At 35.1% G+C, this 15132-nt stretch overlaps 3 protein-coding genes across 3 annotated transcripts; all 3 read left to right on the forward strand.

The window, feature by feature from the left end:
* The first annotated feature begins 4016 nt into the window (after positions 1 to 4016).
* Positions 4017 to 4970, forward strand: LOC130215293 (odorant receptor 131-2-like). The gene has a single exon (XM_056447218.1). The coding sequence runs from the start codon at positions 4017 to 4019 to the stop codon at positions 4968 to 4970; it is 954 nt and encodes a 317-aa protein (XP_056303193.1).
* A 3204-nt stretch (positions 4971 to 8174) lies between these two features.
* On the forward strand, positions 8175 to 9125 carry LOC130215287 (odorant receptor 131-2-like). Its single transcript, XM_056447211.1, has one exon. The coding sequence runs from the start codon at positions 8175 to 8177 to the stop codon at positions 9123 to 9125; it is 951 nt and encodes a 316-aa protein (XP_056303186.1).
* Positions 9126 to 12123: 2998 nt separating this feature from the next.
* On the forward strand, positions 12124 to 13074 carry LOC130214187 (odorant receptor 131-2-like). Its single transcript, XM_056445736.1, has one exon. It carries the CDS (start codon positions 12124 to 12126, stop codon positions 13072 to 13074), a length of 951 nt encoding a protein of 316 aa, XP_056301711.1.
* Positions 13075 to 15132: the final 2058 nt, after the last annotated feature.

Consider the following 15132-nt stretch of genomic DNA (forward strand, 5'->3'; position numbering starts at 1 on the left):
AAGAGTCTCAAAAACAATAGGTTACTGTTCGCAACCCCAGTTCTCTGAAAAGTGTGGTGAGATCCACTGGCATCCATGCCTGACCTCTGCAGGAGCATCCAATTGCACCAAGTCTGACTTAACAGACAGAAACACGTGCCTAATGACAGGTAAGGAAATGCCTCTTTACCTCTGTGCATAAACCTTCTGCATGGACTGCTATTCCTCAGTGAGCATATTTGCTTCTCATGCAGCAATTGGGGCAAACTTGGTGGATCTCTCCTCTCAGTGCTTCAGAGAACTGTGGTTACGAACAGTAACTTATTGTTCTCTTTCATCATCTCTTGTGATAGATCCACCTATGGGAGAAATGGATAGCTCAGTTGCCAAGCACACTCATAGCAAGGCCCAGCAAACCAGAGGATGGTCTCCCGGAAGGGGGTGTTTTTACACATCAAAAAGAATGTGGTAACATGCATATGAGGGCCCCTGAACACACACAATACCCTGCAGCCTAGAGTATATACAAATATATAGTACATGTATTGGTATATATAAAATGTACATTTTTTGGTGAGAGTACAAAAGTCTAGGACCAACTACAGTCAAAAAGGTGTAAAAAGCATAAAGCACAGGGCTACTAAGAGTCTACACCTAAGACAGAGTGAAGTTTTATAAACTAATTTTGAGAGAAACAGAAGCAGATCCTTGACGAGACCATTTTATCATTGACAATCATAAAATTAGTCAATTAGAATTAAAACAAGCCCATATAAAAAATCAGGTGTGTCTTACCGTGTTATCCCTCTCAATGTGAGAAACCAGTTTAATCTCTCTCTTAAAGACAACAAATTTTCAAGCCTGGCTCCTCTTGCCTCTCTTGCCAGCGCTCCAAACACCAATGCCCTGCAGAGCTCTGCAGTTGAGCCCACAGTCGCTCCTCAAGGCCACTGCTCCTCCTGCCGAGGCTTGCCTTCCCCATCTCTGTCTGAGTTCCATCAATAGCTTGAAAACAGACATTAGAACAGGCATTCCCTGCCTTTTAAATAAATCGAAACTGCAAACACTTTACTTTTCTTTGCAACCAGGAACTGCATCTTCAACTCTGCCATCCAGAGTGGTCAACAAATTGAGTCAGTGTCAAAGCCTGACATATCCACAACCGGTTCCAAGCCCCTCTTCATGCAGGACATGCAGGGCAAGCAGCAAAAGACACACTCCAGATCCAATGACAGCCAATCCAGTTCCACTGTGATTCCAGTTCCATAGTTCCAATGATCCTTTTCACTTTCCTCTACCTACCATCATCCTCTCACCTCCGGTGCCGTATCGAGCGGGAGCATGCCACCACATATGGCCCCGGAATCTTTTCTTCCATCTCTTTCACAATCACGCACTTATACTGCTCACCAACATTTCTTCCCATCCCACCAAACACATGTGCTCTGAACCCCCACCAGTATCCAACAGCCTACAAAACCAAATTTGACCTCCACAACACTGATCTCCACAACAACGTCTTCCTTGTTTGCTGCAATATGTCCTGTGCGGTCTGTCAAAACCCATTTATTCCTCCCATCCCAGAATCATCACAGCCCAAATCTACAAGCTTTGTCCCATAACCCCCAAATACTTCCAATGTCTCCACCCTCCTCAACCTTCCCGATCAGCGCTCCTCTGCCATCCTAGTCTGCTCCAATTTTAACATCAGTGGGTTTAAAAGACAGTGCTGAAAATTCATGCATATTTGTAATTTTTGTGGTGGTTCGCATACCTGCTGTGTATGTCATGTGCGTAAAACAGCCAATAAAAATGCTAAACCATATCTATGAACAGTTTACGGCCATGTCTCTCACTTGGTTTTCACCCTGGCGTTATTAATCTCCTATCTCAAAATCTCATATGCGCCATATGCAGTCCGCTCTTTTTCCACAATTTTTTGAATTTTTTTTAATTAGCTCTATTGGAATAGCCACCAGAAACTTCTCAGGTTAAAAACGGCTCATAATCAATTTCTTGTCCCTGCACAATTCTCTGTTTTAAAGTATCAACAGTCTAATTCTGCCAAAAGAATTAACCTTAAACTACCACAACACTGACCAAGCAATTTTCTTGATCAAAATTGCAGTTGCTTGGATGGCTAAACTTGGCATTACTTCCGCCTTCCATTGGCATTACTAAGGCCCATCCACCCTGAATTTTGGCACATATTTGGCATTTGATTAAACGAAAAAGACCATTCTTCTCTATGGCTCATTTTTGGCTGCAGAAGTAGCCCAACTAATTTTGACATGCTTTCAGAAGCCATCTGCTTGATCCTCTCTAATTATTACAATATACCTCACGTAATCCATCTACTACATTCACTAGACAATTTTATGATTATCTTACCTCCCAAAAGCCATCCCAGCTGAACACCTTTTGACATATCAAAAGGTTTTTGCCAAACTCAGAATCCCTCTTGCACAAAACAAAACACCAGGTCCAAGCACGTCCACTGAATTTTTGGGTGTCAATCTATATTCGCAAAAATTCCAAGCATCTCTACCCAAAGAGAAAATCATCAGAATGGTTCTCGTGGCCTCTTTTCTCTTTGAAAATACAAACTGCTTTAAAAGGGAGCTCCTGCCATCCTCGGCCATTTGAACTTTGCAGTTTGCATTATTCCTCAAGGCTGCCCCTTGATCTCCCTGTTAAGATGTTTGATTTGGATCTCAGCTATTGATCCATTTATCTTAACCACAAAGCATATCCCTGGTTCAAAAACCAAACCGCTCACACTCTTTCTTGTCTTTCTATCCAGAAATTCAGGCAGTTGCCTCCAGAGGTGGAGCAGCACCCAACCTCAATACCTCACCTTTTAAAGCTGATATTCCACAGATCATCATCTGAATCTTCCTCTAGAAACATCCCTTGATTTTATTCAGTCCCCTAAAACCTTACAGTCTTATTTTACAGCACCTTTTATAACTTATCTTTCCCAGATGTTTCTCTACTTGACATTACTTCTTTAATCTTAACATCTTTAATTTAAGCTTACCACAAAAAAAAAAATCATGTTAGCACAATCAAAAGCTATCATTTTCTATCAAAATCAAAAACTCATTTATGGTTCCCCCACACCACAATTAACAAACTCTCAAACAGCCCTCCTCATCAAAGAAACACAAAGAACTCACTCTACACGTCAAGGTACCTGACAACCCAAAGCCCTCAAAGTCCTTACCAAGTGTATCTCTACCCTACGTGAAAGAATACCATTCAATCCACACAGATCACTCACTTGATGCCATGTTCATTTTAGCCTTCTTTGGTTTGATGAGATGCTCTGAGCTCACATTTACCTCTCGATTCAACCCAAACATCCATCCCAACATCTCAGACCTAGTAGCACTAGATTGTGAGATGATTTTCTTCTTAAAGTAAAACAGACCATAGAAAGAAAGGCCACTTTGTCTACATTTTCAATCTCTAGTCTGCAATGTTAGCCTTCCAAAAACTCCTAGCCTGCATACACCTCAAAAAAGCTCAGTCCATATTCCCATCTTATCCCCTGTTCACAGATGATTCCAGACATTCCTAAAATCTGTTGCCCTCCACAGGCTTTAAAAAGCTACTTTTGATCAACTTTTTTGGAAGGCTTGATTTGTGTTTGGGTTTTTTATACGTTTACATTTAGATTTGGCCTACAGCTATCTAGGAATTGTTGGCTTTCTGTTTTTAATTAAACTCACCATCAGGTGTTGATATAACAAACAAGAGAAGCAAGAAAATATCCCTTAAACTGTGATGAATTACCAATTCTGCTATCAGAATTAATTCACAATCAATAATTAACAATCAGTTCTGCTATGTTTGCTATTATGGCATGCTTTTTCATGTACACACATAAACCACCCACTGGGATTCAGTCTGACAGTATTTATAATGTGACGCTCTGGTATCTATCTTCAGAAGCACCCAGCATCTGCAGCACATACTGTAGATTTGCAAATTCGAAGGCTCCTATGGTTAATTTGACCTTCATGTTTTTTTAAATGTCTAATTTGAATGGATCTACATCTAACAACACTCAGAGTCTGATGGATCAATATGCACCAATGAAGGCATTTTTTCTTGTGACACCATGTGTTATTTTCCTCTATGTCAATGGGGTCATGATCTTCACTTTGAGGAAAAAGACTGTTTTCCAGCAGACATCTCGCTATATTCTGTTCGGTCAGATGCTTTGGGTCGATACTCTCAGTCTCCTTATGAGTGTGGTGTTGTATTTATGTGCTGTCAGTAAGATTTTAATTATGAAAAATGTCTGTCTTCTTCTTCTCATTGCTGCAACATATCTCTATCACATCTCTATTTTAAATCTGTCATTAATGTCACTGGAGAGATATGTGGCCATCTGTTTTCCTCTCAGACATGCAGAAATCACCAGTTCTGAAAGAACTCAAATAGCTATCGGTGTTATTTGTATCTTAGGTATGATTAAGTCTCTATCTGAGACTATTATTTTTTATTGCATTGATACTACAAACATAGCAATGAATTTGTTCTGTTCAAGAACTACTCTTTTTAGGCTGCAGATCTACAATAAACTCGATATAGCTTTCACAAGCATGTTTTTTACTTTAGTATGTTTTGTTATAATCTTTACCTATGCCTCTATAGCAGCTGTGGCTAAAACAGCTGCCTGTGATAAACTGTCAGCTAAAAAAGCTAACAAGACTGTTCTTCTGCATCTAATACAGCTGGGTCTTTGTGCATCATCCATCTTAGCTGGAGTTATCCAAGAAGCTATTTATGTTAATACTGACTTAATGACTGCAATACATGCTTTATATGTTTGCTTTTTAGTGTTTATAATGTTCCCCAAATGTCTAAGTCCTCTTATATATGGAATGAGAGACCAGACTTTCAGTTGTATATTTATACATTACTTTACATTTGGTAAAGGTGGTGCAGTTAATCCAGCTATTAAAGAGCAACATGCTTAGTAATAATAATTGAAAAAATAGCAATAAGTATGGCACTCAATTAAAATATATTGTATATGTTCTTGTACATGAGGATAATCTGAGATAAAATTGTGTAATTTGTTGTTAAGAATTTCTGAATCATGCTAAAACAACCAACCTGTTGCACATGGTCATATGACAAAACTTATGTAAATGCTAAATTACTATGTTTTCACGCTGTTTTTGAACATGAGACATTAAAATGTTTTTGTTTAGACAGTTTTTTTGTACTCTTTGTGATTTGGACAGCAGACTTGCTTCATATTGATCTGCTGCAGTGAAGAAAATAGAATGAATTGTTTTGTAAAATGAAGTGTTTATTCGCTGTGTTCCAAAATAGCTGATCTGTAGCTGAAAATAATGTTACTTGTGTGATCTGTAAATCTATAAATATATCTAATTCATTCTCACAAACAAAATGTTTGTTATTATTTTCATATGGCATCATTTATATTCCAGTCATATTAAATGAAATATGCGGCGACATAGTGGCTCAGTGGTTGGCACTGTAGCCGCACAACAAGAAGGTCGCTGGATCGAGTCCCGGTTGGGTCAGTTGACATTTCTGTGTGGAGTTTGTATGTTCTCCCTGTGTTCGCGTGGGTTTCCTCTGGGTGCTCCGGTTTCCCCCACAGTCCAAAGACATGCGCTATAGGTGAATTGAATAAACTAAATTGGCCGTAGTGTATGTGTGTGATTGTGATAGAGTATGGGTGTTTCCTAGTATTGGGTTGCAGCTGGAAGGGCATCTGCATGTGCAAAATATATGATGGATACATTGGCGGTTTATTCCGCTGTGGCGACCCCTAATGAATTTAGGGACTAAACCGAAGTAAATTGAATGAATAAATGAATTAAATGAAATATGTACTTCCACCTCACATTTGTGGCCTGATCATACCTTAACAATACATGAACATTCAGTTCATTAATCACTTGAGCAAAATGTATAATAAATGATTTAAGTAGAATTTTGATGAGCACAACCCTATGCATTTATCTATTCATAAATGTTTGCCAAAGTCATATGTGTCTGTTTCATTTTATTATTTTTTTAACTAATGAATAATTTTGTTTAAGGTTCCAGTATTACAAACTAATGATGGCATGTACAAGGTGTCATTGCACGATCAAACAACATCATTATATTTTGCTTCTGTGAGATTTAAAAAATGTTTTTGTAACTCCGAAACCCTTAAGTATCATTACAAACAACCCCACTGAAATTCCCCTCTGCTTCAAAGGTAATGATCACATTATATATTTATGTTAAATTTACAGGCGGATAAATATGTTTGTCCTTTTACAGTTGTTTTGTAATAGTAAAAACACATGCCTGTTCCAAATTGAGACTGTAATCCTTCAGAAATGCCTGTCCAACCTGTGACAGGAACTCACTGTGCTGTACTACTCAAGCACACAATTTGCAATTATCTGAAGATATTTTACATGCAGCTTTTATTTCATGGGGTCAAGAATTGAAGTCAAATATTCCTTTTGACAATATGAGGCTATTGTGAAATGGCCTTCCTCTTTAGTTCAATTGCTTTTTATTACCTCATTTTGACATATCATTGTACCGAAAGACACACTAGATCACCTTATTATACTTAATTGCCTCATCAGGCCTACCAGCTGGTTTGTGCTTATATAAAGCTAAGTAAATTCTAAGGTGTTATTCAGTCTAAACTATGGAAAAATCATGATCATTGCATTGCCTTATTTGTGATCTTTACACCATGTATGCATTTTGCATTTACATTTAGTCATTTAGCAGACGTTTTCTTTCAAAGTGATAACAAATAAGGAAGGCATTGAATGACTCAGCATAAAGAGGCACTAAAAAGCGCTACAAATGTTTTTTTTTTCTTTTTTATTGTGTATTTAAGTGTTTATGGACTAAAGGAGCCAGTAAAGGTTGTCGAAAGTGTTTGTCAAGTTTAAAAGGTGTGTTTGTGCGTGATACATGCGCGTTAGATGCCTGGATGTGTGTGAGAGACCGGGCAAAAGAGCGCTCGCTTCACTGCTCTGTCAATTCTGCTTCAATACAATACAATGTCTTTAATTTGATCAAATTAGCTCTTAACCGTGTGAAACACAGATAATGATATCACTTTCCCTCACTATTAAGATGTGAAGCACTGAAAGGTGTCTGTGTTCTCTCTGAGAGTCAGGGGAAGTGTCATCTTGGTTTCAAGTATTGAAATGTACATTATATATTGTTTATCTAATAGAAAGAAAAAAAAGATTTTACTTGATATTATTTATTGTTATTTCTACACATAATCTATCCTTAACAGGATTGTTAAACAATACTATAAAATTTGCTTTGTTCCTAAAAGTATATATATATATATAATTTGTGTTAGCAAGCAATGAATCATTAAAACAGAATGCTTTCAATGAGATACTGGAAAGAATTGTTGTTTAAAAACAGTTTTTCCCTTTTTTACCTTTTGAAATGACAAATGCTATAATAGGTCATTACTGCTTCAAATGTATGTATGTGGATGATATACAAAATATATAAAAGGTGGTAGAACACACAGACCATGTGCATGACAGACAATACATGATTGTACATTAATCATACGTTAATGTGTTTGTCAAGACACCTACTTTTCCATACATTTCACTAATTTCAGTTTTCATATTATATCAGATTAAGCTACCAAAGTTACAGTGGAGCTGCATATTTTTGTAAAACTGGCCATTTTATTCCTAAATGTGGAAGTTAATTAACAGATTTACCTAATAGTAATAGAATTTTTTGTTCTGTCCTTTCAGTGTAATATGTGCAATGCAATAATTTGAATCACTATGTCTATCTCCTAAACTCAACTATTAAAGAGAATTTACTGAACGTTTACATTTGTAAAACATTAATTTATATGTTTATTGTGAAATTTGAATTGCAGGCATCTGTATGTCTCACAATACAGTGTTAAGTACAGAAACCTGAATGATATGAGGAATGTGGTTCCACATAATGTTCAACAATCCAGTGAGCATGCACACACAAAACACCCAGTGGGATTAATTTGAAAGATATTTAATGGGTGATACTCTGACAGCACTCTAATCATTCTCTTTTCATCATGTGATGGCAAAGATTAGCAGGGAATTACAAGGAACTGTTCAGTGTTAACAGCATCTGTGTTTATATTGATATTTTTTCTAAAAATGTCTAATTTAAATGAATCTGCATCTAACCTCACTCAGAGACTGATGGATCAAGATGCACCAACTAAGGCATTTTTGTTTGTGACACCATGTGTTATTTTCCTCTATGTCAACGGGGTCATGCTCTTTACTTTGAGGAAAAAGACTGTTTTTCAGGAGACGTCCCGCTATATTCTGTTTGGTCACATGCTTTGGGTCGATACTCTCAATCTCTTTATGAGTGTGGTATTGTATATATGTGCTGTCAGTAGGATTTTAATTATGAAGAATGTCTGTCTTCTTCTTCTCATTGCTGCAACAGCTCTCTTTCAGGTCTCAACTTTAAATCTGGCATTAATGTCACTGGAGAGATATGTGGCCATCTGTTTTCCTCTCAGACATGCAGAAATCACCAGTTTTAAAAGAACTCACACAGCTATCTGTGTTGTTTGGGTCTTGGGTTTGATTCAGTGTTTGTCTGAGATGATTATCTTTTATTCTTTTGATACTACAAACATATCAATGAATTTGTTTTGCTCAAGGACTACTCTGTTCAGATTGCAGATATATAAGAAATTTGATTTAGCTTTCACATGTATATTTTTTGTGTTAGTATGTTTTGTTATAATCTTTACCTATGCTTCTATAGCAGCTGTGGCTAAAACAGCTGCCTGTGATAAACTGTCAGCCAAAAAAGCTAATAAGACTGTTCTTCTGCATCTAATACAGCTGGGTCTTGGTGCATCGTCCATCTTAGTTGGAGTTGTCCAAGAAGCTATTTATGTTTATACTGACTTCTTGACTGCACTAAATGTAATGTATTTTTGCTTCCTAGTGTTTATTATTTTCCCCAAGTGTCTAAGTCCTCTTATATATGGTATGAGAGATCAGGCCTTTTGCTGTCTGTTTAAATACTACTTTACATTTGGTAAAGGTAAAGTCAAACCAGTTGCCATAGAGTTACATGTTTAAAAGATTGTACTCCATATGTTGTAATGATATATCAAACTGCAACAAGAATACAAGCATACAGACTTATATACTTTGTTTCAAAGAGATATGATAAATGTTTCATAATTGCTGAGTTTGTAAAGATTTTTGTAAACTGTTGTTGTCACTGTAGTAATTTTATATTGTTTTGTATCGACTTTTTAAATGAAATTTGAATTGGTCAATTTATCGTCCCTCAAAAAGTGACAAAGAAAATAAACTGGTTGAGATGTCTCTCCTCTATCACTATCCTTATCCAGACTGGTTTATGCTAGTTAAGTCTGCTAAAGTGTTGATGTTCTAATACAAATATATATAAAGAGCAATATATTGTAGCTTTAAGCACTCTAATGCTAATTTCTCATGTGTATATGGCAGTGTTACCGTGTAATTTCAACAAATGATGAAAATTCAATGTAAAAAAAAAAAGACAATTCAGAGGAGCATTAATGACCATAATGATAACTTCATATACACTTAAACTTTATGTACCATTTTTAGATATGAAAAAGTAATGCTAAAAATGTATAATATAAAGATTCTGATCATGTCTTTGAAGTGTGCACCCTCTAGTAAGACATCATTGTTTTATTTAATCTGTGGGCATGTCTGTTAGTTCGTTGCAGTTGTGCGGTGTCCTCTTTTCTCTCTCTCTCTCTCTCTCTCTCTCTCTCTCTCTCTCTCTCTCTCTCTCTCTCTCTCTCTCTCTCTCTGTAATTCTTCTTGTTTACTTTCTGTGTCACTATCACTGGTCAGATAACACTTGTAGAGTAAATCTACTTTATTTCACTTACTACAACTACGCCTCGTGTTACTTTTACCTGCTTTCTTTAGATTGGGACCATATAAAACTGAGCAGAGAAAACCAACCTTCAACTTTCATAAAATAATATATTAAAATTTGTTGAGTTTTTTTCTCAATTTAACAATGAACACACTATATATGATTTATAACAGATAAATGTGAGGGTTGTTTTGGTTTTGCGGAGATTATAGAAATAAACATAACATAACATACAATGCATCTGGAAAGTAATCACAGCATTTCAATTTTTTCATATTGTGTTATGTTATTAACAGTCTTATTCCAGAATGGATTAAATTCATTACCCTCACATTTTTAAGAACAGTACCCCATAATGACAAAGTTAAATTTATATTTTTAAATCTTTACAAGTTTATTTTTAAAAATCACATGGACACAAGTATTTACAGCCTTGGCTGAATACAGGTCTTGAAGCACCTTTTGCATCTTGGGCTACAATCTTACACCAAGGAACACCTATTTTGGGGCACTTTGATTCTTTGGTCTTTTCAAGCTCCATCAGATTGGTTGGGGAGCATCAGTAGGGTTGACAAAAGTATCGAGATCTGTATTCAGTTAGTACTGAAATTAATACATTTAGAAATCCCAACTTTTTTTTTGTGCGTTTTTTTTTTATGTGCGTCCATACTGTCCCAATTTTTTTCTGATTTGGGGTTGTACAATTACATAATCGAGCTATTTTAATGACTTTCCTGTTTAATCTGTGTTATAGACATTCAGATCATATTGGGTTGTTACTACTATGTATTATTTTAAAGATGTGTCGGTGGCCATATCAATGTCGCCTGAAAAATGCTATTTTTAATGTTATCGTTATTGGGCTGATATCAAAATTAGGCCACTATCTTTAAGCCGATAAATTACGTAATTGTACAGAACTGCCAGCCTTGTATGAATGAGAGAATCTTACGTAATAAAAGTGTCAAGTGACTAACAAGTGTACATTACTGAAACCCTTTAATTCAAGAAGATTTGAGCTGGTTTCAGTTCTTAGTTCTTTCATTTTCACTTTCATTTTATTTAAAAAATATTTATTTCACTTGTTTGTTAATTAAATATAGTTTTGATATTAACCTTTTGTTTTTATGCAACAGTCAAGTTGCATGTTAATTTGCTCTGCGAACAAAAAGAAATCCTTTATTTATAGCATGCTGATTTATGTGAAATTGTGAATGGGTCTACATAATCACCTTGCAATTTTGAAATTATTGCTTTTTTATTTGAGTAGGCTTTTCTAAAATCAGTTCACATTTTATGAAGTTTTTAAAATAAAATCAGTTGTTCACTGTACAAAAATATATATATATTTTTTATATTTATATTTATTGGCTAATATATCGGTTATCTGCCTCCGAATCTGAAGATCTATTGGTTATAGGTGTCAGCCCCAAAATCCATATCGGTGCATCCCTACATTATTTTATACAAAGCTTACTATACATCAGAAAGCAATACAATATTTGTGCATTGCATTCACTAATGGATTTCATTGACCATGCAGAAATTAGGTTAACACATGTTACTGAAAACCCTTGCTTAATAAATTCTAAATAAAAACAACAGAAATTGTTTAAATTGAGTTAAAAAGATTCATTTGGTGAAATGCAAATCACATTCTTCAATAATTACAAAATAGAAATAATTTAATAACTTATGTCCTAATTAGATTACAAAATATATAACATTGGTATAACTTTTTCTGTTTTGAAGTCTTGCTTCATATTGATTTATTTCATTTTGAAGATGTTTGCATAAATGAACTGTTCTTTCATCATGGCCATATTATTTCTCATACACACACACACACACACACACACACACACACACACACACACACACACACACACACACACACAAAACTCACAGTGGGATTCAGGTTGAAGTTATTTAAAGAGTGATAATTCGACAGCATTGTACTCATTCTTTCTCTCTCTCTCTCTCTCTCTCTCTCTCTCTCTCTCTCTCTCTCTCTCTCTCTCTCTCTCTCTCTCTCTCTCTCTCTCTCTCTCTCTCTCTCTCTCTCTCTCTCTCTCTTTGTGACTATACCATGTGAGGAAGGATCATACTGTAGATTAGCAGTAATAAGGAATTTGTAGATTTCACTGTTACTCTGATCAATGTTAATATAATCTGTGTTAACAGATATTTCAGAAAATGTCTAATTTTAATGAATCTGCATCTAACCTCACTCAGAGACTGACTGATCAAAATGCACCAACGAAGGCATTTTTGATTGTGACACCAAGTATTGTTTTCCTTTATGTCAACGGGGTCATGATCTTCACTTTGAGGAAAAAGACTGTTTTTCAGGAAATGTCTCGCTATATTCTGTTTGGTCACATGCTTTGGATCGATACATTGAATATTTTTATGAGTGTAGTTTTGTTTATATGTGCTATCAGTAGGATTTTAATAATCAGAAACATCTGTCTTGCTCTTGTCATTTCTGCAAAAGCTCTCTTTCATGTCTCTATCTTAAATCTGTCATTAATGTCACTGGAGAGATATGTGGCCATCTGTTTTCCTCTCAGACATGCAGAATTTACCAGTTTTAAAATTACTCACACAGCTATTGGTGTTGTTTGGGTCTTGGGATTGATTCAGTGTTTGTCTGAAATCATTATCTTTTATTCCTTTGATCCTGCAAACACCGTTCTGAATTCATTTTGCTCAAGAATTGCTCTTTTCAAACTGCAGATCTATAAGAGCATTGATATAGCTTTCACGTGTATATTTTTTGTGTTGGTGTCTTTTGTTATAATCTTTACATATGCCTCTATAGCAGCTGTGGCTAAAACAGCTGCCTGTGATAAACTGTCAGCCAAAAAAGCTAATAAGACTGTTCTTCTGCATTTAATACAGCTGGGTCTTGGTGCAATGTCTATCTTAGTTGGAGTTGTCCAAGAAGCTATTTATATATCTATTGACTATATTACTGCAGTAAATGTGATGTATATTTGCTTTGTAGTTTTTGTAATTCTTCCTAAGTGTCTAAGTCCTCTTATATATGGCATGAGAGATCAAGTGTTTTTCTGTCTGTTCAAATATTACTTCACATTTGGTAAAGGTAAAGTCAAACCAGTTATAATAGAGCTACATGTTTAATATCAAGGGTTTAAATATTTACACTTGATTTGGTTTAATATGTTGTGATGATACATTAAAGTTGAAACAGATAGATTCAACTAACTGATGCAGATTATACAAGCTTTTAATTGTGTTAAACCTTTTTCACAATGTTTCATTTTCAAAGCACATCGTACCTTTAGAAATGGCAACTTGTTTTTAATTTTTGTAAATAAAACTTTTTTTTGCACTGATTACGTGACATGAAAATTATTACAGTTGTAAGTCTGTACACTACCTGACAAAAGTCTTGTCGCCTATCCAGGTTTTAGGAACAACAAATAATAACTTGACTTCTAGTTGATCATTTGGTATCAGAAGTGACTTATATGAAAAGCAAAAGCCTCTAGATTACACTTATTTTACCAAAATAGAATATGATGATGCCTTGTTTTTTAATTATTTAGGACTGTAAGGTCTGACTTTGCTTAGACAAAAGTCATGTCACTTAACAGAAATAATGTCCAGTATAGAATATAAAGTCAAGGTGCAGTGGAAAAAGAATCGATATTGTGTATGACTCACACACTCTCAGAAAAAATGGTACAATGTTGTACCAAAGAAGGTACAAACCCTTGTCACTGGGGTAGTACCTTTTTATGGAACAGAACTGTACCTTAAGAAAAAGAAACAAATTTGTACCATTGCAGCTTGTACCTTTAAGGACATGATTTGTACCATGGAAAACCAAAATGTACCTTTGGTTTTTAAAATCTGCAGATACAATATTGTACCTTCATCAAAGGTACAAATCTGATCCATGAAGGTACCACTACAGTGGCAAGACATTTTGTACATTAACAGTGTCAAATGTGTTTCTTTAAGAACTATTTAAAGGCATTTTGCTACTGTATATCCAAAATGTGTCAATTTATTTTCAGTAAATATAAAACATCAAATATATTTATTCAACAATGGCTTTTTTTAAGTTTCTTTTTGTGTAAATGCACTTTTTCCATTTGCAATAAAGAATAAAAATACTTTATCATAAATCAAAAGATTTATTTTTTTGCTAAATATTTCACGACACTTTTCACAAAAACGTTCCAGAAACACATTCTCCCATGTACAAAATAAAACTTTTTTTTCTCCCCAATTTTCACACAAAACCTTTGTAATCACTTAATTTAATTTACTTAATTTTAAACAGAAATAGAATCATGCAAAACTATTATAATGAGATATGCACAATGTTTGATCAGTTTTACAACACTAAAATGTCTGCATGAACACTTTGCATATGCAGGACTTATGCAAACATGCGTAGTGGAAAGCAAACGCCAAAAGGTGCAGATATCAATAATGAAAATGTATTAATCAGAAAATGCTTACTAAATGTTTATTAAAAATGGCTTAAATGTTTAGTTTGCAATACATATAGTTTTGTTTTGTATTATAGAACTTAATTATTAATGTTTATGAGTTTCTCTAATAAAGAAAGAGTTGTCCAACACTTATGTACCTTTTTTATGAGAACAATTGTGTACCTTAATTTCAGTTGTCCAATAAAAGGTACAGAACAGTAAGGAACATTATTTGTACCACCGTGTACCTTTTTTTTCTGAGAGCTTGGACGACTGCATCCATGCATCTCTGCATCTCTGCACTCTCAGAAATAAACGTACAAGAGCTGTCACCAGGGTGGTACCATTTCAAAAGAAATACAAAAATGTCCATATTAATACCTCAATGATATATATTAGTAACTAAAATGTACAAAATTGTACCTCTTAAATGTTAAAGGTACTAATATATACTTTTGTGGAACCAATATAGACCGTTTAAGTACAAATGTGTATCTTTTGAAAAGGTATCACCCCGGTGACAGCTCTCGTACCTTTATTTCTGAGAGTGTGCAATGACTCAAATAACTTCTTAATAAAGTCATCTGGAATGGCAAAGAAAACGTTCTTGCAGGACTCCCAGAGTTCATCATGATTCTATGGATTCATCTTCAATGCCTCCTTCTTAATCTTACCCCAGACATGCTCAATAATGTTCACATCTGGTGACTGGGCTGGCGAATACTGGAGCACC

Source organism: Danio aesculapii, chromosome 21, assembly GCF_903798145.1.
Source record: "Danio aesculapii chromosome 21, fDanAes4.1, whole genome shotgun sequence".
Taxonomy (NCBI): Eukaryota; Metazoa; Chordata; class Actinopteri; order Cypriniformes; family Danionidae; genus Danio; species Danio aesculapii.